Source organism: Heteronotia binoei, chromosome 10 (genome assembly GCF_032191835.1).
Source record: "Heteronotia binoei isolate CCM8104 ecotype False Entrance Well chromosome 10, APGP_CSIRO_Hbin_v1, whole genome shotgun sequence".
Classification (NCBI taxonomy): Eukaryota; Metazoa; Chordata; class Lepidosauria; order Squamata; family Gekkonidae; genus Heteronotia; species Heteronotia binoei.
In genome coordinates this window covers 58,322,847-58,349,729 of record NC_083232.1, presented here as the reverse complement: position 1 = coordinate 58,349,729, position 26,883 = coordinate 58,322,847, and the positions used below count along the sequence as shown (strand labels likewise).

At 42.2% G+C, this 26,883-nt stretch overlaps 1 protein-coding gene across 1 annotated transcript in view; it reads right to left on the bottom strand.

Annotated features, from left to right (window-relative positions):
* Positions 1-26,883, bottom strand: part of CHN2 (chimerin 2) — a 213,430-nt gene that overhangs the window by 100,861 nt on the left and 85,686 nt on the right. The window contains exons 2-3 of the mRNA XM_060248726.1: positions 21,767-21,805; positions 14,731-14,786 (exon numbers count right to left, since the gene is read on the bottom strand). Coding sequence (XP_060104709.1) covers positions 14,731-14,786; positions 21,767-21,805 — 95 coding nt within the window. The remainder of the gene's footprint in view (positions 1-14,730; positions 14,787-21,766; positions 21,806-26,883) is intronic.

Sequence of the window (26,883 nt, the reverse complement as noted above, 5' to 3'; positions counted from 1 at the left end):
ATTCAATTCAAATTCAATTATTCAAATACTTATTATTCAATTACTTATTACTGATGTGTTAAGGTTCAGCTGGTACTAAATTATGGCTGGGACCAAAGAAGAATGCTTTAACCTTAAAAGTTTCAAAAGGCTCTTTTCATCTGGATCGTAGCAAGAGCTTGATATCATATTTATAGCTCAGAAAGCTTACAAACCAGCTACTGTCTATTCCTTTGCTATGTTTTTAAAATCCTATTTCACCTTCAAGAATCTCCGAGGAACATTTTAGCATCTCCGTAACTCAAGTATACTGTTTTTGCTGAGATTCTGGCATGGCCTAGTTCTAAGACATCAACATCTATAGACACAGCAGCTCCTGATATAGCTGATACCAGAATAATGCATCTTGTAATACATGTTAAGAATACTTGAAATGTTTCAGAAACCCATCTTGAGTAACAAACTTTTGGAGAATTTACAGTACAGTATCGAAGGATGGAAAGACTGTTAGATCAATAAAGAAATACAAATATAGCCTCCAGCATAAGCGTTATAGGGTGCCCAGAGACTGTAACCCTTCCTAATCAGAATTAAACAGAAGAATGTCCCACTGAAACCATTTTGTCAATGACTTTGGGCTCAAGATGTGAACATTTGCTGACTCAACAAATATATATATATATAATTTAAGCTTTTAGTGGCCTTGGACTGCAACTTCTTCTTATATAATATGCTATAGTACACACACAACACATCTTCTGTCGGTAAAGTAAAAAGTAGTACAAGAAAATGTTACGACACTGAACAACAGAAACTTCCCAGAAATCTATTGTGACTAATGCATGTGGGAAGAATATATGTCCTGAAGACATAAATTCCCATCTGAAGCAAATAATCTGTTCCCAGATCACAGTGAATTGATATGATAATGACTTCCTGAAGTTCCTATTTCTGGTATTTCAGAACTAAACTAGCATTTGTTTCAATACAATCCTGCTTTTTCATATATTTATGTAAGTAGCACACTTAAATATATACTTGATATATACTAATAAACAGTCAGTTTTCCAAAATGAAAGGAATATCTAAGGTTTTTATTTATTTCTCAATTCTGATATAGCCCAGTGGTGGGCTAAGACGTCACAATCGTATGTCAACTCATCTTCCTCAATTCTGTAAGGGATATAGAGTTTAAAGTGTCATTGGTTTATTTAAAAAACTGCCTGTCAAATTTGGTACTCAAGCTGGCTTAGAATTTTTTAAATAATAAAAAAATTAAAAATCCATCAGCATTACCCCCCTCCCCCCCAAAAAAAGCCACACTGAAAAGCCTACAGACAGAAAGCACTAAAAGCCGGCAACAAAGAGAACTGAGACTACTATCTGGGGAGCAAGAAGAGAAGAAGCAAAATCAAGCAAAACTTCCCACCATCAATATCATAAGAACTCATCCTCACTTGAGCTCTGCTGGTTATCAGCATTTCAGTCCATTAAGACTGAGAATTCTCAGAGTGTTATCTGTACCAAATTACTTCGCCAAATCAGGACTGTGCATTCTTTGCAACTTATTTTTTTACTATCAAGGCCTATTTCCTTTAAGGGGAAAAAAAAGACTTTCCCCCTTACAATTACATCCCCTTTTTCTCAAACATGAAGGGTGGTTTAGTGAAATTTACATACAGATTTAGTATTTCACCAAATCATTTTCTTCTTGCATTCCAGATGCTATTCCTTTGCATAAACGAATCTTCCAGACATTGAGTGGCTGCTGTGTGCCGCAGCACAATGGATTATTTAGCATAGTACCTCCGTTGTGTAATTCATCTCTCCTTTTTCTGACTATGGACTGACTTGGATACTCATGATTTATTTAGTTTGTTCATCTACTTTCTCCCTAATTGGAGGGATGCCCAAAGCAGCTTACTCCAGTGTAGCCTTCAACAACCCTGTGAGGTAGATTAGGCTAAAACCTTGTGACTGGTCAAAGATCCCTCAGCAAGCATCTATGACTGAGTGGAGATTCAAGCTGGGGTCTCCCGGGCCCTAGCCCAACACTCTAACAACTACACCACATATCACAAAGCCAACTTTAAAGGCACAAACTATGCCTGAAAAGCAGGGCAGCTGAACACAAAGATCATGTGTTCGATATCGCTAAGACAGATATTATAATATATAACATTCATATGTGGTTTGCTGGTGCAATGAGCAGTTTGTTCACGCCATGTTCAAGCAAGGGTCACTTTACACATGAAAACTGCATCTAGGAATGCCGATTGTCCTGGAGTAAAAATCTGCCCCAATAATAGAGCCTTCATGTGTGCCAATGTGCAGTTTTTGTGGCATGGAGGTAAACTTATTTATTTAATAAATTCATTCATTTACACCCTGCCTTTCTTCCCAATGGGGACTCAAAGCAGCTTACATCATTCTCTGCTCCATTTTATCCTTGCAACCCTTTGAGGTAGGTTAGACTGTGATTGTGTGGTGTGGCCAAGCTCACCCAGTGAACTTCCATGGTACATGGGGATTCAAACCCAGGTCTTCCAGATACTAGTCTGACTTTGACACTCAACCTCTACACCACACTGGCTCTACAATGCAAATTCACCAAGCCTTTATTAAAGAGACACATTTTTTTCCAGGCAAGTTACAACCCTAGTTGCATGTGATTATTTTACTTATTTGTTAGCTGTTGTTCATTAACAAATAGTCTAAAAAACCCTTTTGTTCTGAAGTTCTGAAAATTGTACCTATACAGCCCAAAGGAATAAAAAGTTTAGAAAACATGGGGGGGGGGAAGGTGTTAAGTGTCAATTTACTTAATAGGAAGATTGTAATGTAAATGTAAGCAAACACCAAAGTGCATCTCAAAGGAAACAGCATAAAAACGAGCATCCTATTATTAAAGAACAAAGAGTCTCAGAAGCTAAATAATGTAGCTCCAGTATAAAAGGATTTCAGAAGCTGTGTTTCATGAAGTGTAGGAAGTTCTGAATGGATCATATGAAGAAAAGGCCTTGCCCATTAATTATTGATATCCTCCGCTAACATTGTGTGGTGACAGATAGGTCACAGGCTTTTTAATTCCTCTGGAATGGCCTACCAGATTGAGTGTGGAGGATGCCTTCACTTACTGCTTTTTGGAAGGGATGTGAGTTTTATTCCCAGAGGGTATTTGGTGAAGGGCAGGGCTATAACAGGAGATTTCCCAGCAGCAACCTCCAACACCAGAAACAGAAACATGGCGAGAAGTCTACTTGTAAGCAGGGTTGCCAGCTCCAGGTTGGAAAACAAATGGAAATTTTGGGGAGTAAAGCATGGGGAAGGGACCTCAGCAGGGTATAATGCCATAAAGCAGCCATTTTTCAAAGGGGAACTGATCTCTGTAGTCTGGAGATCTATTGAAATTCATGGCACTCTCCAGGCTCCTGTTCCTTCCAATATCTGATACTCAAGAGGAGTCAACATTAAGAAAGAGGGCAGAAAGAGAACAGGACAAGCACCAGAGGTCTACCCCATATTTATATCTTTATTCCTTTCCCTTGGGACTGCCTGTTCTCTATTTGTTTCTCTTTATAGTCCTCTCATTCTCACTCTCTCAATGTGTTCCTTCAAGTACGAGTCCAGTCTTGTTATACAATATAACAAAATGGTTCTAAATAGCTGGTATAAGTGGATAGCTTTTCCGATCTATTTTCTCTTGTCACTACTTGTAGTAATCATTGCATGCCAGTATCTCATTGGTTACCATCCACCTGGGGATAATGGCCAAGCACCTCCCAATGGGCTCCAGGTCCTACCTCTTTGCTCCAGCAGGAGTGGGAGCAGGAAGTGATGCTGCATGATGAACTCTGCCACAGATGTTTTGGGCAGGGCACTAGGAATTGTGGCTGGATGGTTGTGGCAGAGCTGCCTGAAGTTGAATCTGATGAAACCAGAGATCCTATACCTGAGATGTGGGGATCTGGGACTGGGAATCAAGTTTCTGGCCTTTGGTGGGGCACCACTGGTGCTAGCACCAAGGGTATCATGCCCCCGGTGGCCCCTGCCATGCCCCGCTTTGGCCGCTGCTCTGGATGTGCCCTGACTCTGCTCTGGGCCTGCCCAGGCATCCCGGAGGTCTCAGAATTGGAAGGGCAGAGCTGGGTTACTTCACCCCTCTTGCTCTTGCCTCTCCCCGGCTGTCCTCCGGCTCCACTCCCTCTCTTTCTGTTGGCCGCCCTTGTGCTGCATCAGCCTGCTTCCTCCTGCACCCCTCAGCCTCTGGCCTTTTATCCTTCCCCTGGCCCTCTCCCCGCCTCTGAGGTCCCACTACTGGCTGGCTCCGCCTTCACTCATAAGTGAGGACGCTGAGGTGGGGCTTCCAGGGGCATGCCCTTCTTGGGTCTGCTGAAGTGGCTGGGGTGTCGGTGCTGTGTTTGGGCGCAGCAGCTTGAGGGTTCAGCCTTCCCCACTCACTCTGCTGCCAGCTTCCCCGGGCCCGGGCGTGTCGGCTCTTTGGACTAGCAGGTGCCTTGGCCATCAGGATCTCACCTGGAGGATGCGAGGTATGTCGGGCATGGGGGGGGGCTCCCGGCGAAGTCCCGTCTTCGCCGGGATGGGACAAAGGGTAAGGCATCTCAGGGTGATGAGATTCCATCACTGGATTCCTCATTTTCCATGGAGGCCCAGTGGTCAGATCAGTTTCTTATCATCTTTGGCAGATCAGGCAACTGCTCCCTATCTCACTCACCAGGATTTAGCTACAGTGATCTATGCAAAGGTCACTTCCAGGGCTACCCTTGAGCTTCATCCAGAAATTGCAGCTAGTGCAGAATGTGGCAGCACATCTGCTGAGTGATGCCTATGCAGGCACACATATTCAGCTGGTGTTGTGCCAACTTTGTTGGCTGCTGATTGAATACCAGATCCGGTTCAAGGCTATGGCTTTGACCTTTAAAGCCCTATATGACCTGGAACCATCATAGCTGAAGGACTGCCTCTCCCCATATCAGCCCCAGAGAGCTCTATGCTCTTCTGACCAACATCTTCTGGTGGTCCCTGGCCCAAGGGACATCCTTTTAGTCTCAACCAGTGTGAAGGCTTTTTCAGCCCCTGCCCAAACCTAGTAGAACATGCTCCCACTTGAGATCAGGGCCCTGTGGGACTTACTACAGTTCTGCAGGACCTGTAAAGTACAGCTGTTCCATCAGGCTTTTGGCTGAGGTGATGGACATTCAAATTATTTTGGCCTCCTTTGTCTATAGCCTCTTCCCAGTGCCTTACTGTCTTTTGATATTTTTTTGGACACTGGAATTTCTGGGGTTACACACAGACACTCACATATTTTCCTGACAAAAGTAAGGGGCTTTTTTGCTATTAGCCATTGATCCTATTTATTGTTTTACTGTTTTATCTTGCTGCTTTTATGATGTAAGCCACCTTGCACCCATTTTTTGGGTAGGGCTGGGTATAAACTGAATAAATGAAATGATGTAATTTCCTATTTGTACCTGAAATGATGTAATGGCACTTTAGGAATTCACATATCTCTATTGGCGCTTCATACCCCCAAAGGCAACCCTCAGAATTTATCAAATACTGAAGTGTTTTGATGATTAAAAATGGACCTTTTTTTCTAAACACAAAAATATTTGTCTGAATATCAAAGTAATACAAAACGAAAAAGGTGATGGGAATCAAAATGTGGTCAAACATTTTTGTTTGATGTGAAGAAGAAAGCAAAAACATCAGAGAGAATAAATTAAATACATCTGTCAGCACAATCCTAACAACTACAGAGCTGGCTTTAAAGAATGAAGAAGGGTATAACTTCTGCTCAGAAGTAAGTCCTATTTTCAGAGTTTACTCCCAGCAGAGTGTTTTTAGGATTGCAGCCTTAATCTAGTAGATAATTGTTGATGCAATAGCTGACTAAGGAAAAAAGGAAAAACTTATATTACTGAAGGAAAAAAGATTATTTTTCCAAGGTAATATATTTTTCAAGCTAGAGTGGGTGCCAAAAAATGGAATACTTGTCCAAAAATTAATACAGATTTTTAAATGAGTATACTCTTTTTCAAGATTAAATAACAAAGAGTCTTGTGGCACACCATGTATCTGATGACATGGTCTCTGGCTCACAAAACCTTAAACTTCAATAAATGCGCTAATCTTCAAAGTGCCACAAGGAGCCTTTATTGCTTTGGTTGCAGCAGGCTAACATGCTCATACCTCTGGAAGTTTTCAAGACTGTTTCACTAAGGGTGGAAATCAAACATTACATTAAAGATTTTATCTAGGATTTTGTAACTGGAAATAGGCAGTCTTCTTTACTTGTTGCTGGTAACTGGTGATCATTTTCCAGCCACACAACAGTTTCCCCCCCCTGCTGCCACAATTATCCTTTTTCATCCACACCCATCTATATTGCCTAATCATCTAATCTGGTAATTACAGGTATATTTAAGGAGTGCATTAGAGAGCTGTACAAAGTCCAGAACACAACTATTGACACATCAAGCCCTTTAGCATGGTAGACAAGAGGGATGGGATTCGGGGGGGGGGGGAAGGGCAGGGGGGGGGAGAAAGAATAATGAAACCAAAGTTTTTGCATTGCAGACAATGAATGATCTAAAAGCAAGACAGCAATTGTACTAAAGAAGCCTTGGACACTGGAATGGCTACAAAGATATTTGTATGATACCGGCTGTTTAAAAAACTAGATATGATAGAAACTTGGTGGAAAAGAGAATGAAGAAGACTTCAGATTTGAGAGATGAAGAGATGGGGGCATAGAAAAGAAGACCTTGATTTTCTTTCAAACTCTGTGTATTTCCAAGAGAACCTGCCATTCTTAAAGATATCAGCCTACTGCAGTGATAATCTTCTATTCTGTATCATATGAAATCTCACACATATTCTCATGAATCAATTAGATTCAAGTGCAGTAGTATCCTAGAGACCAATAAGAGTTGGGTATAGGCTTTCAGGAGTCAAAGCTCCCTTCATCAGACATAAGTAAAAATGGAGATCTCTGAATTGTTTTATCCTAGTCAGAAGATGGGAAGGGGTGTGGTGAGATTGGGGGGGGGGGGCAGGAAGAGGAGATGCCTGAGAAGTGTGGTGATGGAACATAGGCCTCTTTGTGGCTAGGAAAGGGGAAAGATGCACTTTTCTGGATACAAAGCATCCTTTCCAGCTGGGAGGGATAACATGCCAGACCACTGATGTGTCAACACCTCTTGAATGGAAGGTGTAGGTCTGGCAAATTACTTGAAGACCCTAGAGTACATATGGGGGTGGACTTTAGAAATGGGAGCTGTTCCTTTGTATGGTGCTCCTTCTTGGTTCGAGCTCTTTCAGGTTGGGGTGGGGACTCCTGATAGAGAGCTCTTTGAAGAGTGTGTTTTGCCACGAAGGATGACAAAGGGGATTGATACTAGACAGTTAAGGATGTACCAGAGCAGGGCATCCTGCAACTATCCAAATCAGCTGCAACATGGATTGTCAGTACTTTAGTTAGAACCTGTATTTTTATTTATTTTCCTGTATTTAATTTATTAGTGTGCCTAGATCCTGTTGTTTTCAATACCCTGACTAATATTAAAGGACTCAGAGATCTCCATATCTGTTTCTGATAACAGGAACTTTGACTCTTGAAAGCTTATACCTTGAAACTCTTGTTGGTGGCTAATGTGCTACTGGATTCAAATCTTAACTGTTCTACTGCAAACCAAGACAGCTACCCTCTGAAACTATCTTCATGAGAAGATGTATACAAAATTTCATGAAAGATAAATAAGTTTAAAATTTAATTTAAGCGCACGTGTACTTTTGAGCCATTGCAAAAATGCGGCTGTGCACATGGATCAGGAAGCTCAAAAATAATTGAACTGAGTTTCACTTGTGTGCATAATTTAACTGGTAGCACAGAACAAATACCGTCTGTGAAAGAAATGGAAACCTGCTGGAATACCAATCTGAGCAGGAATCTATAAAAACTAAAAACCAAACTGAATGAATGATGATAACAAAATAACCATACATGACTAGTTGAAGTAAACCAAAGCACCAAACGTCTGGGTGTGGAATGGGATAAATGTCATAGAAAGGAATTTTTGAAGCATTCATAGTTTTGTGCACAAAACTGAGATAATTAGACAGGGTATAAAGCCCACTGGATAATTGTTCTTCCCCCATCCCTTTTTAACCTTTCATTTCTCTTTGACATCAGTCCCTTTTAATTTAATCGGACGTGATATTTGCATTATTACATCAACTTTACTTCCTATATAGTCTTTAATCTAAGATCATTTTACAAATAAATTGCTAACACATGTGATGTTACTTATGCTGCAGCCTACCATACGTCTCTCCAACATAGTCACAAATGAGTATAGGAGCTGAAATGCTATGCATGGTTGCAGGGAAGTCTCCTTGACTTCACTTAGTGTAGGACTGCTGCTGAGATCATTAAAGTAGACACTTCAGAAAATTGCTGTCATTTAATTGAAAGTAATTTTCTATCTTTTATACAGAAATTTTAGAATCATTTTAGTTTGTTAGATTGCTTACTGAGCCACTTCCTTCAAAAAGTAGTAATTTGGAAACACTTCTAACACCATCTTTTTACAAAGAAAAATATCAGGAGAATTCTTGGTTGTGTCTTTGTAATATATAGCCATGTGCTTCACAAGTATTTGGCCAATCACTTCCCGAATGTTTCTGAATATCTGCTATGCATACGACACCTGGAAATTAGGGGCACTGAGGGTGGCTTGTTGCTATGGAGTTTGATTTATTACCTCTTGCTTTTATAGCTCCTAGATCACAGCAATTTGAAACCTGATTCATCTTTGCTTGATAAGATTCATCCTATTCATGACATGAAAAATCTGGGCTCCCCCTCCTCTTTTTCTTTTATAACATCTGGCCTGATGAAGAATTCTGGAGAACTTGAAAGCTTGTATACTATTAATGAGTCATTAGGTTGGTTCTAATAAAAGGCAGGGCTTTTTTTGTAGCAGGAACTCCTTTACATATTAGACCACACACCACACTCATGTGACATCATCTGGGTTAATGATGTCATTCTTCCCCAGTTTCTTTGCATAAAGGGGCATGTTTTTAGCAAACTGTTGTCTCCAGGTTGCTGTAATTTGCATGGCAAGATAGAAGAATATCAGGCTTTTGGTCTCAAGTGGAAAGATGATCTCTATTAGGATCTCTGCTAAGAAGGTCATGATGATCTTGAGCCAATCTATCACTCAGCCCTATCTATCTCACAAGGTTATTGTCAAGATGCAACAGTGGTGGAGAGGAGAACAGTGTGTACTTCCTTGAGTTCAGTAGAGGAATGGTTGGATAAAAATATGCTAAATAAATTAAAGGGAAACATGTTCATTAGAGCAATACCTCTTGATGAAGGCGCTTTCAAGTTACACTACACTCTTCATGGGATAGAACTAGAACAAATAGGATTGCATCTATTATTTATACTTTTACAAATGTTAACTGCGAATTGGCACCCTTCCCATTGTACCATATGAAGACTTCTGTGTAACAGAATGAGCATGCTAGTTGCTCTATCCTATGTGGACACAATCACAACTAGAAATCTACTTATACACATTATTTTAACCATGCTGCTGGTGAAAGGAGCTAGATGGAGAGTGGCTTCAGAGAGAGAAGTGAAACTGATAAGATACAGTTTGTAGTGCTACAAAAGTTTCCTTCCATTATTCTGAATTACAGTGGTATTCAGTTTTATTCTTTGAGAATGGAGAAAGCTCACCAAATGAGCTACAAGAGAGAGAACAAAACATGCTACACCATACACCCCAATTATAACCATTTGTGACTGAAATACTGTTAAGACAATCTTTTCCAGATTTCTAACAGGACAACTAAAAAGGTTGAAATGCTTTGTTTCTAAGCTAATTTTGTTTTCACTTAACAAGAACAGGCGAGAACTACTAAAAACCAATTAACAGCATTATCCTAAGCAGAGCTGCATCCTTCTATGTCCATTTTAATAAAATGGATAGTACTGCAAGAGTATTATCCAACTGAAGAGACAGATAAACTAAACAATGCAGCTTATTTCTGGGAGAAGGCCAGACAAAAATGAAATGAACTGTCCTGCCCTCTCTCATAATGATCTGTGGTTAGCTCTTTGTGAGTCTGCAAAGAACAAGGAAGAATTATTTATGTAAACACTGCTGCTTGATTTCTGACTCATCAATATAATGGCTGGTTGGGAAAGTCTCCTTTCCAGGACTTGAACCTCTGCTCTGCAAAAGGCAACAATGTTCTCAAACAAGTTGCAACAGATCACTGATTTTAAATAGTTTTAAATGAGAAATTAGAGATCTTCCTTCAAGTACATCTGTTTATCAAGAAGTACCTGAAATGACTGGGATGGATATCCATGGGACCTTACCTAGTGGCAGTGCGACTTCAGCCTGCCAGTTAAATGCATATTTTAGCATGTCTGCATTCTTAACGAGATGCAGCAGGTCTGTGCCCTTCACTGTGAACAGTTTTAGAGTTCCTTGCAACAGCTCTTGCAAACATCACTTGGAACATCTTTGAAGGGAGGAACCTTTTACTAAACAAGGTGTTTATTTTCCCAACATTTTTTTTTAAATCTGTGACTCAATCCAGGATGTGTTGCAAACAGCACCTGACATTACTATATTACATTTTAGGAATAAATTTGGTGTCAGTATGCTCTAAGAAATAGAGCTTTTAGAGTGGAAATTGTAGGAAAGCAAACAGGGAAACAGCCAATGACTGAATGGTCTTATCAGTTTCTTATATTGCCTTCATATTTTAAACAGCAGACAGAGTCTGCATAATTAATTCAACAATATTCTGCAATATTTGTCAAAATTAAATGTTCCACAGAAGGAATGTGCTATTTGTTTTATTGTATTTTATGTTTTAGCTTGTAGTTTTTAATTGCTTTAACTTTTGTTGCTATCCGCCCTGAGCCCGCTTGCGAGAAAGTGTGGAATACAAATTAACAGAAATAAAATACACACACACATATACCCCCCCTAGGAAAACAGCAAGACATTTGTTGCAGAAATACATAATTTATCTGAGAGTCCAATGGGATCTTTAAGGCCAACAAAGTTTTTTTCAAGGTATAAGCTTTCATGCACATGCACACTTCTTCAAATACAGTGAAACAAGACATCCTCAACTCTTACACATAGGTAGAGAAAGAGTGAGGAGGTTAGTTGTCAGGAAGGGCTAGTGAAAGTCAAGATGCATAAGTACCTGGCAATTATAGCTGAGATTGGATTAAAAGGGTTGGTAAGATCTGTGAATAGCAGTAACTTAGCATACAAATACTAGAGTTAACAAACAGATGTGAGAACTGAGTTTGAGTCCAGTGGCACATTCAAAACCAACAAACTTTAATTCTGGGTATAAACAAGAACTGAGAGCAAAATCCAAAGGCGGGGGGATGAAAGCGCTGTGGGAGTGGACTTGCTGCTACATGGGTGCCAAAAGCATTTGTGCTGACGTACGGCCGCTGCAGGGAAGGGAAGTTATGTGGGCGGGGGGCCGCCACAGCGCCACTCCACCTGAGCGCAGAGGTGCCTGAGGGCTGCGCCCGAGCGTGGGCGGAAGTGAGGTGGAGCGCGGCGCTCAGGTGGAGGAGGGGGTGAAGTTGGGGATGTGGTCAGGCTTAGGCGGCTTCCTGAGCAGTTTGGGCCATGATACGCCCCCCAAAAAAGACGTAACTTTACACCTGCAAAAACAGTGGCATGTTCCATAGGCGCTCGTTGAAAAACAAAGGTTGGCTCCACCGCTGCAGAAACTCGCAAACCCCTTAGGGAATGGTGTGATTGCCTCGCCAATCCCCTCATACCTCGGGCTGACAAGCCCCCTCCCCAGCACCCAATCGCAGTCTCCCCCATCCTAGAAATACTTCCACTGTGGCCTCGCACAACTCAGTTGTTAGGGACAGCTTCGCGTGGTGGGAAGATATGCCAGCGAGCTCCCAGCCATACAGACTTAGAGCGAGAGACAGGCAGGCACGTTGGTGACAGGTTTTGCACTGCGCAGTTGCTTTCACAGTATCTTTGACTTGCGAGGGGGACAGAGAGGTCTCTCCCCTAGGGCTAACTGCTCTTGTTTCCAGGTCTCCACAGGTTCCAGGCTCCCGGAGGCTCTGCATGTGAGGACTGTCATCCATGGCTGGTTAAGTTCCACTGTGCCCCCCTGTCCTCCCCCTCCCCTCGCTCTCGACTGCTTGGTGTGCGAGTGTCTCTGGCACTTGAACCAGGCAGTGGGCTCCAGTAGGTGTCATTTGCTGACCCTGCTACCCTGTGCTGTTGCCTGCTCCCTTCCCTTCGTCTTCCCTCTGCCGCTTTCCCAGCCCCTGGCAGGGCGTGGGGGGGGGGGTGGCAGCTGCCCCGATGCAGGGAGGTAGGTCAGAGACTGTCCCTTTAAGAGAGTGGCCAGCTGAAACACAGCCTGCCCCTCCAGCTGCCACCCCTGAAGGTGCTCTTGATCTCTGTCTCCATTTTGCAGGTGGGAATCCGACACAGAGGCTTCCGCGTGTGTTGCTCCACACCCCTGTCCACCCCTCAGCTGTTTCTGCCCACCACTCTGAATGGAGCCCTGCCCAAGGCGAGACTGCCCAGCGCACACCAGGGAGACTGTTGCACTCTGTTCTGGAAAAATAAAGTCTGATCTGTAACCTCTGTTGTCTCTCTTGCTTGGCATCTGCTGCACATTCCCTGGGCAACCCCCCTCCCTGTCAGTGGCCTCTCCGAGGGAATGCCTGGGAGGGTTGGTAGACTTGGTTCTTGGGGAGGGAAACAGGCTATGAGCTGTCCCGCTGCCCCCTGCGTGGCTGGACAGGGGAGGGAGGTGCCAACCCTCAGCCTGCCCGGGCTGACAGCCTACCCGACCCCACAGGGCTGTTGTGTGCGGGGCACTAAGGGGGGGGGGGCTGTTGAAGTGCATGCCCAGTGGCTTGCACTCTGAGTTCTGTGGCCCTCAGGGTAGGTGTTGGGAGGGACGGTAGCTCAGTGGTAGAGCATCTGCTTGGGAAGCAGAAGGTCCCAGGGTCAATCCCTGGCATCTCCAAAAAAAGGTCCAGGCAAATAGGTGTGAAAAACCTCAGCTTGAGATCCTGGAGAGCTGCTGCCAGTCTGAGAAGACAATACTGACTTTGATGGACCAAGGGTCTGATTCAGTATAAGGCAGCTTCATATATTCATATATATATTCATATATTCCTTGCACATAGCAGGGGGTGGCAACAGGGCAACACCGGAGGGGGGGTTTGGGGAAGTGTCTTTTGAACTTGTTCTGTCCGCTCCCAGACACACATTCCAGCCCCTGTCTAGGACAGCGAGCTCCTGCACTTGGGACTTCCTGCTTGTCTGCATATGCCTCTGCCCGCCTGCCTGCCATTGGCAGAGTCTCTGACAGTGGGAGTAAGTGAGGGGATTGATGGCCTCTCAGGTGCAGGCTTTCCGCCCCCTCGCCCAGTCACATGCAACGGGCTGGCCAATCCCGTGGTCCCACGCGAACCTGTGCCTCCCCCACCCCCGCCTCGGCGGTGGGCCAATGGGGTGCGCCTAGGCAGAATCACCATGGCGACGGGTTCTCTCTCGCTCATCAGGCTGCTCTCCCCCTCCAAGCATGGCATTCCGTCTCCCCTTTGGGAGCCGACTGTGGCCGCCGACGCTATTTCTGCACTTGAGTGCAGCTACACAGCGGTTCTCTGGATTGGCCTGCTCGAGACTTAGCATGTGTAGATGTACACTTCTCAGATACACTGAAACAGCTTTCCTCAAATGGTACATATAGGCAGAGGGTTGGTAGTTGCCAGGAAGGGCTACTTAGAGTCAGGATAACTGAGCAATAAATACAGCTAAAATTGGAATAATGCACTTGATAAGATCTATGCACAGCAGCAAATTGGTGTATAGTTAATAAAAGAGTTAACAACAGTTGTGAGAACTAAGTTTGAATCCAGTGGCATCTTTAAGACCAACGAAGTTTAATTCTGGATATAAGCAAGAACTGAGTGACTCAGCATGTGTAGAGATAAGAAGTCCATATCTCTGTTAAGTCCTGGAGGTTCCACTGTTCTGAGTGTTGTAATAACTTATAATTCAGCAACTTCCCATTGCAGTCTGTTTCTGAAAGTCCTTTACATTAGAACAGTTACTTCGAGGTTCCCCATTGAATGCTAATTTATTGCGAAGCACAGATTTTACCAACCACTTTAATTCAATCTCAGCTATAATCACCCAGTTACTTCTGCATCTTGATTCTAACTAGTCCTTCCTGACAACTATCCCCCTCACCCACTCTCTACCTATATGGAACAGCTGAGGACAACTTGTTCCATGGTATCTGAATAAGTGTGCATGCACACAAAAGCTTATACCTTGAATAAAACTTTGTTGGTCTTAAAAGGTCCCACTGCACTTAAACTTTGTTCAGACCAACAGGGCTACCAACCTGTATCTATTTTATCTATAATAAATACAGATAAACACAAAAATATAATGAGTAGAGACACAAATTCTTGGGATAACACTGAAAACAACGTATTAATAACACATATCACAACTGATGTTTTTCAACAATTCACCTCGTAATATATAAAAAACAAGCTGTTGGGCATAAAAAAAGAATGCAGTACACAGAAAAGGTGAGGATCAACGGTGTCAACAAGTTCCCAACAATTCCTTCAACTTAACATAATATAGAGAAAGTAGTACTGACCTCTCGAGGGCAAATTACTCTCTTGGGACGAGGTGCCTCCTGTTGTAACTGATATACTGTCAAATATAAAAACACAACATATACAAACATTATGTAGACAGTATAAGGCAAATGCTTCAAAGAAACGTCAAATGAAGGGGAATGCGGGTTGAGGGAAAGATTACACAAGTGACATATTTGGAATAGGTATTAGTCAAGTCATTTATATGGAAATTAGCCCATGAATTGTAAACTGTTAAACATTGATTTTTGTCTTATTACTTAGGAGTGCAGTTTAAATTTGTAATTGTTATTAGAACCATTCATTTCAATACTTTTCTCTGGAGGTTTATCTGCTTATGCTTCAGCTTACTACGAAGACAGACTCGCAAGGTGCTGGCACTGGGTTGAGCACACTTGATTCTATGGCAATGGATTTGCCTGTACGAGTACAGACACTGACCTGGTGCAAGAGGAGTGATATGCCCCTTGCTAATTAGCCTTGATCAAGCTTTGATAACTGCAAACATAATAGAAGGCTGAAGAGGGAAGGTCAAGACCTGGTGAAGGTTAAGACCTGTCTGCATAATTTTCTAACTGTATATGTCAGGGTGGCCAATGGGTAGCTCTCCAGATGTTTTTTGCCTACAACTCCCATCAGCCTCAGCCATTGGCCATGCTGGAGAGCTACCTTTGGCCACCCCTGGTATATGTTGAACTCAGCTAAACAGATGTCAAAGGAGATGCGAAATAGACTACATCAGATTGCAAGCAACTTCCGATCTATTTACTTTCCAGGTAAAAATTCAGTTTCAATTTTTGTCTGAAAGGGGACTATTGAGCACACATTCATTCATTCATTCATTCATTCATTCATTCATTCATTCATTCATTCATTCAATATGCCATCTTTCTCATTGAAGACCAAAGCAGACATGTTGGCATCCTCATGTCCACCATGGGAATGCTGCTGCCTTTTAAAAATTGTTTTTAAATGCCACAAAGGTCCAATACTGATTTGGCCCATTGCACAGTGTGTGCTGAGGCAGTTGTGTTTCTCTCCCAGGACCTTTACAAGTGCCAAAATGGGCTGGCAGGAAAGTCCATATTTTAGATCACCTAAAGGCACCTGTGGCATTTTTAAGCCACTTAAAAATGATGGTGGCATTCCTGTAGCAGACACTAGGATGCCATCATGTCTGGTTTGGCCCTGAAGCTCAAGGCAGATTACACAATATGAAAAACAAATTAAATCAAACCACCCACATCTCTAATAAAACAAAACATTGCAGTGGGGTAGAACTGAAGAACTGGAAGACAATGTAAGCAAATAATAAAAAACTTTCTAAAGCAACATAGCCAACCTTTTAATATTTTTTAAAAGTTACTTGTCTTGGCTGGTATCCAGCAGAATCCCCTGACTATCATGTGTTCCAAAAGATTTGATCTGGTGACTTTTCTAAGATATCGCTTCAAATGCTACTATGGGCTACAAAACCAGTCTTCAGAGATCATGATGGGACAACGCAAATAAAAATATGAGCCAGCTCTACAATATTACTTTGGGGTCTTTGAAAGCTATTGTCTTCACAACCTTTGTTTATTGCAGTTAATGGCTCATGAAGCATGGGTGGGAGGGAGCAAAAAAACAGAATATACTAAAATGAAAATATTATGCACAAAAGCTCTCCTTTCAGCTTAATCTCACCATTGTTATAACTGTTATGAACACACACACGCACAAATAATATTGAAGAAGGTAGGTGGAAGAGAATGAAAAAAAAGAGAATAACGTAAGCATATATGCAAAATTGCCTATAATGGTGACAAACACATCTTAAAAGGACTGCTTAATATTTTTTTAAAGCCCATCCATCTCTGTTGTTCGCTCTTATTTCCCTTTTCTGCTCCCTTCTGCTTTTTCTCCCACAGCTATTTACAGCTTCTGCTCTAATGATCTCATGTCAGTAAGTGAGTTGGCCAGTAATAAGACAAGTAAATGAAATACATTAGAAAATTACTTTAGTCAGCAAGGTTTTTTATGCAGCATGAAGCGGGTCTTTAGGGAAAATATAAGTGATAAAAGGGTTAGCCCAAACTTAGTTAGAATTTATTTCAAATGGGAGCATTTTAAAAATAGCTCTACTGTATACATGATAACATATATGCAGCAAAGATCAAACGTGAGCTGATTCATAGACACAAATAATATTTGGGGAAAGACTCCCACATGACACAGACAGGTTAATGCTTAGCATTTATAGTGTTGTTTTCTTAAGCATTACAGAGCCTGTGGTGCAGACTGGTAAGCTGCAGTATTGCAGTCCAAGTTCTGCTCAGGGCCTGAGTTTGACCCTGGCGGAAGCTGGGTTCAGGTAGCCGGCTCAAGGTTGATTCAGCCTTCCAAGGTTAGTATAATGAGTACCCAGCAAACCACCCCATAAAAAAGTCTGCTGTGAAAACGTCGTGATTTGACGTCACTCTAGAGTCGGAAACGACTGGTGCTATTCATATCAATGCTCCCAGCATCTTGCAAGAGCTTCTTCTCTTGTGAAGAAGAAGATATTGGATTTATATTGGATATATAACAGGTTGGGAGTCATTCTAGTTGCAGTTGTGGCCCTGCCTGGGCCCCACATTTTGCCTGGTTGCCTAGAATGCCACTACTCAGCTGTTGGGGGCAGTGGTGATTTAAAGGCCCCCTCTATTGTGATGGTGACCCTACCCTTAAGCTTGTAACAGCCATCAGTGTTGAAGGCAGAGAAATTGGCAATGATACAGGGGCAAGGCATGAGTCCGGCTGCAAGAGCTTCTGTTGAAGACTTTTTGCTACTCTTTTCCTGATATGATAGGCTTGGGTCAGGCAGGACTACCATAGAGAAGGACAGCCATAGAACTGTGGCTTGGTGAGGTCAAGCAGGATATTGAAGGAGAAAAAAGACAAACTGAGCCAGGTGACTGAAGTTTTCTCATGGTTTCCAGCTGGAGGTGGGGTCTGGGCCCTCAGGTCCTTCAGACCGCAGATATGGAGGGGAGAAAACTTTTATAAAATGATATGGCAATGGTATATGACTCCAGATAAACTAGTCAAAAAGCATAAAGATGTTAAGAATAAATGCTTTAGATGTCAGTATCATAAAGGGACATTTTAACATATACGGTGGACTTGTAGGAATACTAAAAAAAATTGCATACAAATACATTCCATCATGCAGAAAATTTTAAAGACTGATTTACAAATGAAACCAGAGGCATTTTTGTTGGGACTAATGGATAACCCGAGAAGATGAATGGAACTTTGTTTCTCTATATGACAACAGCAGCAAGATTATTATATGCTCAGAACTGGAAAACTGTGTGTATACCTACAATAGAGGAATGGGTGGTCAAGATGATGGAATTTGCAGAGATGGACAAAAAAATAAGTCCCTACTTAATTATATAAAGGTAAAGGCAGTCCCCTGTGCATGCACCAGTTGTTTCTGACTATGGGGTGATGTCGCATCACAACATTTTCATGGCAGACTTTTTTTACGGGGTGGTTTGCCATTGCCTTCCCTGGTCATGTACACTTCCCCCCCCAGCAAGCTGGGTACACATTTTACCAAAGGATGGAAGGCTAAGTCATCCTTGAGCTGGCTACTTGAACCCAGCTTCCACTGGGAACGAACTCAGGTTGTGAGCAGAGCTTGGACTGCTGTACTGCAGTTTACCACTCTGCGCCACAGGGCTCCTACTTAATTTTATACATCTGTGGAAACCTTTTATGGACTTCTTGTGTGAAAAAGAAAAAAAAAACAAATTCATGATTTATGGTTTTTAAGACTAAAGGCAAAGATAATAAGTTTATACAGAAAGATGATAAATTTCTCTTGGTCTGATTTTGGACTATGGATGTAATGAGTAAATGTATGGATTCCGGTAGTGGAGAAAATCAGATATTAATCCCTTCTTTTAAAATTGTAGTTGTTTCTTTGTGTGTGTGTAGATGTTAAATTGTTCTTGTTTTGTATTATTTGTATAAAAATTCTAATAAAATATTTATTTATTTATTTTATTCAATTTATATCCTGCCCTACCCCACCGAGGTGGGCTCAGGGCAGCTTACAACATAAAAACCAACAAAATCAATTTAAATACATTAATAATACATTAATAATTATAATTATACAATAAAATACCTAAAATACATATAAAATACATAAAAACACAAAAAACTCACTTCAGTATGTACTATGCTACCTTCCTTAGATCAATTCTTCACTATTCCAGTATTAAATAATCTGGTGTTCGAGATTTGGGTGTTCAGGCATTCCGATAACAATTAATTGTATGCCAACCGGAAGAGGGCTGTTTTGCAGGCCCTGCGGAACTGTTCAAGGCTCCGCGGGGCCCTCACCTCCTCCGGGAGCTGATTCCACCAACAGGGAGCTGCAATCGAGAAGGCCCTGTCTCTGGTCACTTTCAGACGGGCCTCCTTTGGCCCAGGGATTGTAAGAAGGCTTTGGGACCCCGATCTCAGCACTCTCTGGGGAACATGTGGGGAGAGACGGTCCCTAAGGTAGGCAGGTCCCAGGCCATAAAGAGCTTTAAAGGTCATAACCAGCACCTTGTACCGAACTCGGTATATTATCGGCAGCCAGTGCAGTCCCCGAAGTCCCAGCTGAATGTGCTCCCATCTAGGGAGCCTTAACAACAGCCGGGCAGCAGCATTCTGCACTAGCTGTAACCTCCGGGTTCGGCACAGGGGCAGCCCCATGTAGAGGTCATTGCAGTAGTCCAACCTCGAGGTGACCGTTGCATGGATCACTGTTGCCAGGTCGTCATCCTCCAGGAAAGGAGCCAACTGCCTTGCCCACCTAAGATGAAAAAATGCGGACTTGGCAGTGGCCGCTATCTGGGCCTCCATAGTTAAAGTAGGCTCCAATAGCACCCCCATGCTCCTAACCCTGTGCGCCGCTGACAGAGGCACACCATCGAGGGCCGGTAAGGGAATCTCCCTCCCCGGACCACGGCGACCCAGGCAAAGGACCTCTGTCTTTGACGGATTTAGCTTCAGCCCACTCAGCCTGAGCCATCTAGATACGGCCTGCAATGCCAGGTCCAGGTTTTCTGGGACACAGGCAGGCCGGCCGTCCATAAGTAGATAGAGCTGGGTGTCATCAGCATACTGGTGACAACCCAGCCCATATCTCCGGGCAATCTGGGCAAGAGGGCGCATGTACATGTTAAACAACATCGGGGAGAGAACTGCCCCCTGAGGGACCCCGCAATCCAGCGGGTACCTCTGAGACAGTTCACCCCCAATCGCCACTCTTTGTCCCCGACCCTTGAGGAAAGAGGTAAGCCATTGTAGAGCCAACCCCTGAATCCCCACGTCGGCGAGGCGGCAAGTCAGCACCCGATGGTCGACCATATCGAACGCTGCCGATAGGTCTAACAACATCAGTACCGCCGAGCCGCCTCGGTCCAGATGCCGCTGGAGATCATCCACTAGGGCAACCAGCACTGTCTCCGTCCCATGACCCGGGCGAAAGCCCGATTGATGGGCATCAAGGACGGAAGCATCCTCCAGGAAGCTCTGTAATTGCAACGCCACTGCCCTCTCAATAAGTTTACCCAAAAAGGGTAAATTCGAGACCGGCCGATAGTGTGCCAATTCGGCCGGATCCAGTGTTGGTTTTTTAAAGAGGGGGCGGACCACTGCCTCCTTAAGAGGTGTTGGAAATTGCCTTTCCATGAGGGATTATGATATGGAGGGGAGGGGGTTGTGCTGCTCACCCAGGTTCTCCTTCCTTACATTAGGGTGCTCCCTAATAAATTTGGAAATGACTTTGGAGTCATTTCCTCAAACTGGTAACATGATTATTTCTCACTAGCACCTGTGTAGCTCTATTACTGTTTTAAAAAACTACACAGGATATTTAATTTGTATTGTATTTGGTTCTCTTCCTTTCATTAGGGTGCTCCCTGGTTGTCGCTTTTGTGCTGGACAGAAGCAGCCCCAACTACTTCCTCCTTGGCCTAATTGCTGAGAGGGTTTTGATAGGTCCCCATAGCCTTTACATACTCCACACCCTATTGTTTGGGCCAGCAGCCTTTGGAGCCTTCCTCTACCTCATTCGTCTTGTCTCCTCCTGGCCAATCAGTTTCTCAGCTGTGTCTCCACCCTTTGGCCAGGTTGGGCCCTTGATGCACCCCACCTGTGTGTTCCTGCTGGCCAGCTGGGCTACAGGAGTGCAGGAAGTAAGCTAGTCTTCAGATGTTGTCAGGCCACATCTTTGCTACTCAGGGATGGCCAGTTAGACTCCCGGTAGCAGCCCATCATGGGCACCTTGCCTTGGTAAATTGGGAGCATCAGCTGGGTTGGGGTGAGGTGCCCTGCCCACTCCTTGGCACCCAGTCAGGTCTCCAGTCAAAGTAGGCATCAGTGTGGAGGACAGTAGTGTTGATGGGCTGGGCAGACTACTTTCTAATATTGACATGTGGAAGCCTTGGATACATTCCAGATATGTAAAAAACAAGTTCCCAGGAATCAATGGACTTGACTGGAATGAATTGTTTTGTTTGGGAACTGCTACCACAGTTATAAAAAATGCAATGCTTTCAACAACCATAGTTTTAGCTTGCAAAAAGTGAACATGGTTTTTTAAAAAGGAATTTGGCTTATGCAGAAGGAGGTATTTTAAGCTACTGGCATCAGATTAGAAAACACTTCTCTCTCTTTCACTCTTGAACAGACTTAAAATGTATGTGATGTGATCTTAAAAGACCTAACAGTGCAATCCTAAACAGGGTTACAGTCTTCTAAGCCCACTGACTTCAATGTATATGTTAAATGTTGTGTTAAGGTTTTTGTTTTTGTTTTTTTGGTAAAAGAACTCCCAAAGGGTATTTGAGAATCATACCAGGATTTGTTCTTCAGTTGTATTTCTAATATTTGCTTTTTTATCTTATCCAGGTCTTCCAAACTTAATTCCTTTCTCTTGTCTGGAAACATCTCTCCAAACTCTGGCACCCCACCCACCTCCCCCAATTTCCAGTTTCTGATACTCACAGTATGATTTCCATATTGGAGGCTGATACTCTTCAGCATCTAGAATAGTGATAAAGAAAAATCAATCAAACAGCAGCTCAAAGAATTCATTGACAAAAACTTCAAAACTTGCCAGTAAAAATGTTATTGCCTTTCTAAGAGAATATGACTGTTTACAATACATTGCTATACCTGACAGGGGGGAATTAATGTTACCAACTGGTAAGATGATTATTTCTCACTAGCACCTGGGAAGCTGTATTACTGTTTAGAATAACTACACAGGGCATTCAAACTGTATTGTATTTGGTACACTATAACCACTGGAAGTTGAAAAGAGATGCTAAAGACAGACTGAAAAACACAGAAACTATATAGATATATACAGAAAATAGTTTTTCTGAGTCAATTTTGATTACAGAATTACAAGATGGATGGGTGCCTCAAACAAAACTAGATATATAATAAAACCTATGAATATAATATTTTCCTTCCATATGTGTATGATTTAACCAATAAAACAGACTTCTGTGGAACATAAAATGGATGGAAAGCACAGTAAAGAAGAGCCAATAACAAAGGACGAAGTCTGCAGTCCAAAAAACAGCATCTACTCCAGAGTAGTTTCACTGTGTTAAGTTTAAGAAACTGTCCCCAATACACAGTAAAGTTATTTATTTGAAATATTTATATCCCAATTTTCCCCTGTACAGTACAGTGGCATACAAAAGGCTAACACTGTAAGGCTAATACTGTAAGCTGCCTCAAGAAGAACTCTGAAGAGGCAGCACAGAAATATTCTAAATATGTAACAGGCAAAACCCAATAGCTACTGCAACAAACACTGTCAATCAACTAAACAGTGAACAAACCCATGCTTCCAAATTCTCTTTTGTTTAAGTGTCCTATGAACCACATTCTAAATAGGGTAAGTACTTCCCTTACCACATCCAGCAGATTAGTTGCAGTTGCATATCAGGTTAGTTATCCTAATTTGCTGCACTTGAATCCCACCGAAGTCAATGAAACAAATTAGTCATGAGTAATTTATGGGAATCAGAGAACAGAGACACAGAAAACTGAAGAAGAGCTCAACACTAACCAGCTTGCAAATTATTTCACTGTGAGGGGCTACATTTAGCATTCTAACAGTCAATCTTGAAAGCAGGGTCTGCTGGTTTCTAGGGAAGTAGCTCCCGTATAAATGCACCTAGGACTGCAGTTCTGCAGCATGATCATATCTACAAGTTATGTCCAGTGGACAGAAAAAGAATCACTCCAATATCACCTTGCACACAAAGTCCCATGCTACACCAGTGGAAAGAACAAACTCCTTTCCTTGAGATTGGGGGGAGGGGGGGTTTACAACACCATCGTATACACCCTGTACTGGTGGGGGTCTGCCAGTACAAGGGCAGTGCTGAGGCTATAATTGGAGAGATGTTAGCTGGAATCGTATGCTCTATTAAATGTTACATTTTTTATGATAACATAGAATTATATTTGAAAAAAAATATGGTGTGAGTTAAGACATTCATGTTTAAATCAATAATAGCATTGACAACTTTCCTCCCACCCCTTCTGTCTACATCCAATAGCTACTACATAGGATATCATTCTGACTAACATTGTGGCCAATCGTTGCACCAAACATACATACAATCCTAGCCAAAGAACACAGTTCTCATATATCAAGATGTATGGTATAAGGACTACATCACAGTACAAAATGTGGAGCAAACAAGTGCTTTTTCCACAGAGCTTCAAATCCACACAATGTCTATATTGGTTTCTGGCTGGATGATCTGTATGGGTCTGTCATAAGCTTTCCCACTAACCTAAGGATTCTGCCTGCTGAGAAATTGCAGTTACAACTTCTGTTATTCCTTTTGTAAGCAGCTCTGCAAAATTTTAGCTCTCTTCTGTATTTGTCCTGCAAAATTCTAGTCCTCACAGGGACAGCAGTGAAAGCATACCATATGCCATGATATTGCCTGGCTAGAGGTCCTGTTGCACAGTTTAAGTCAAACTTTTTGATGGGGAGAGTCGTCTTCTTTCAAATCTTCCATCTATGAAAACTCATGCAGTGGTCTTATTCTGGATGCTTGACTGTGCTTGGAGAGACTGTAAAGACTACATTGGGTGACATCATGGGGTCAACAGACCATCATTGCATACAGAATGTTGCCTTCCATGTTGCCTTCAATTATGTACAAACATAATTTCTCTGTGCCAGATACCAAATTTGTAAATAGGACCCTCTCTCTGACACCATTCCACCTTTCCATCCACATAATCTCATTACCAGGAAAGAAAAAGTTATTTCTGAAATGTCATGAATATACCAGGTCATGGTGGTAATAAGGCTTGCAGCCTCAGCTAAGGCTACAAGGAACTGGGGGTCTCAGTGTAGTGCCCTCCACTCATAATTAGTCCCTCATTATCTGTGAGTGACTGCAATTAGTGGGGGGGCAGTGAAGTTTTCAGAGACCATTTGAGTGTCTCTAATTGTGCTGGTATACTAACTTTTGGAGTTATGCTCCTGACTCTGTTGCTCTGAGTGAACAGGATCTCTATGCCCTGGCATAGCAGCCCCCCTCCATGACAGAACTATAACAACTTCCTGTTTCTGTAAGCCTATCATGCATTCTGAAGATATTGAGCACGTAACAGCTAGTGAAGTGGGATGACAATGGCAAATGTTTTGATGAGCAGAGAGGAAAGTAAAGCCATTTCCACCTTTATCAGTAAGCACTGCATGGTGGTTGGAAGATTTGCTTAGGGATGCCAGACCCTCCAGTAGGAGCGGGAGTCTCCTGTTGCCAGGCCCCACCACTCTGCTGCTGAACTGGCAGTGAGGAATTAACCCCTCCCCCCAAAAAAAGGGAGGAACACCCTTCTCAGCTATGTGCTTATGTGATTTCAATGTAACCTGGAAATGACATAGGTATGTTGGGGCAGCACTCTGGTTTTTGGCAAAAACTCTATGGTAAAAACCAGGGCTTTTTTGGTAGAAAAGGCCCAGCAGAACTCATTTGCATACTAGGCCACACCCCCTGATATCAAGCCAGCCAGAACTGCGTTCCTGTGCATTCCTGCTCAAAAAAAGTCCCGGTAAAAACCAACTCTGCCATAGAATTTTTGCTCAAAAACCATACTTTTGCCCGGAAATCCCAGATATGCCTATGTCACTTCTGGGTCACGCTGGAAGTCATGTGGGCATGTGAGATGAAATTTCCTGGTCCCAATAAGCCTACTCCCATCCCCTAGTGGCAGTAGCCCCCATTTACTACTGCTATACTGCCTGTCATGGCACCATATACAAACGTTACGATGAATATAATAATAAAATCAAGTAGATTGATGATGCAATCTGCATAAGATATGCAAGTTAATTAAAATAATTTTATGTTTTCTCACTTCTTGCATTATTTATGGAAATAAAATTCAAGCACATTTCTTAAGCTCACACATATACATGTACATTTTATATACCTGCATGTAAGATCTATTTCCTAGAAATGTTAATGATTAACTGCAGTGTACTATTTTTAAACCAGACTTTGTACAAGGCAATAAACTGTACAAATACAGTTGTCACCCATTCCACAACCCTCTGATTAGTTACTCCAAAGAAACTTCATACCAGTCACTTGAACAGTTGGCTGCTGTAATTTATTTTGGTATCATATTCTGGGATTTAATGCATATTATCATACTGCTTTTGCAGTACTGGAATATATCATTAATTGGCAAATTAGATTATCTTTAAATAAATGCAAAGTTAACTATACTTCATTAATGATTACAAATGGAATATACAGCTACTTCTGGTGTACCAATAATTCATTCACAAATCTTTCCCATTAATTCAATGTCCAGATTCTACATGACTCTATCAATAGAGACTAACATTTGTTATTATGGATTTTTCTTATTTAAATAAGGTGATTTATGGCAGCTTAGTTTCATCTTACTTTCTAATCGAAGAAAGAAGGCTAAAACTGATGTTTATTTCTAAAGTCCATGGTCTTGACACTGGATGCTTATTAAGTTACTTTGTTAACATTGTCTTTGATCATATTAATTGTATAATGCTTGGCATAATACATCTGCAAAGACAAATGCACAGACACATTCTAGAGGTAAAGTATGTCCTACACTTTCAAGAGTAATTTGCAAGCTAATTTTGGGAAACGAGCCAGCTGCAGTGTTATTATGAAGGAGGTAGCCTTGACAATCCCAATAACAGTTAAATGTTCAATGAAATGTTATAAGCATTTCACATCTAGAGTAAAATAAAACTGTGTTTTTCTATTATTATTATGCAAATAAAATAAAATGAAGTTGAAATTTAACCCAAACAAACTATCCACCAATAACACAATCTTCTGAAATTGGCAACCCCAGGAGGAGATTGCATTCCTCATTATTGGGGGTCTAACTCTGGGACATCCATGCACCTGCTTTTGTGTGTCATGGGTGATTGGAGTTAGTGTTTAACCATGCTTCTTAGTGTAAGCAAGGGGAGAGAAGAAACGAATGAAGGGTTTGTGTGGGTCTGGCACCTGGCTGCGTAGGTGCATATTTTCCCTTAATCATAATGCATTCAGACATCACATCACAATGTGATGTCAGAATGCAACTTCTATATAAATATTGTTTGTGTGAGTGACTGGTATAAGTGTAAGTGATATGTAAAAGGCATGTGTATATGCAGGAACTCAGCAGGAACTCATTTGCAAATTAGACCACACTCCCGATGTCACTAGAAGTGACCTCACCTGTTTAGTAGGTTACTTACTGCATATTGACACAGAACAGTACAGTGCCACCAGCTGCATTTCATGGATGCCTGTTCTCACACAGCCCAATGAGAAACTTTGTTTCACTCCCACCCAAACTGCCCCCCCCCCCGATCTGTCATCTTTGCTTATTGCTCCACAACCAATTCTTTCAATAGTAAGCAAACCAGTCAGTCATTTATAAACATGTTTTTAAGAAGTATTAACATTTGGTGTTCGTTCATGTTACTGTTAGTTCATGTTACTGAGTTTTCACACAACATACTGGGAGATGCAGTCCCCACATAATATCATTACTTTACTCTTTATTTATTTATAGTCTGCCTTTCTCAC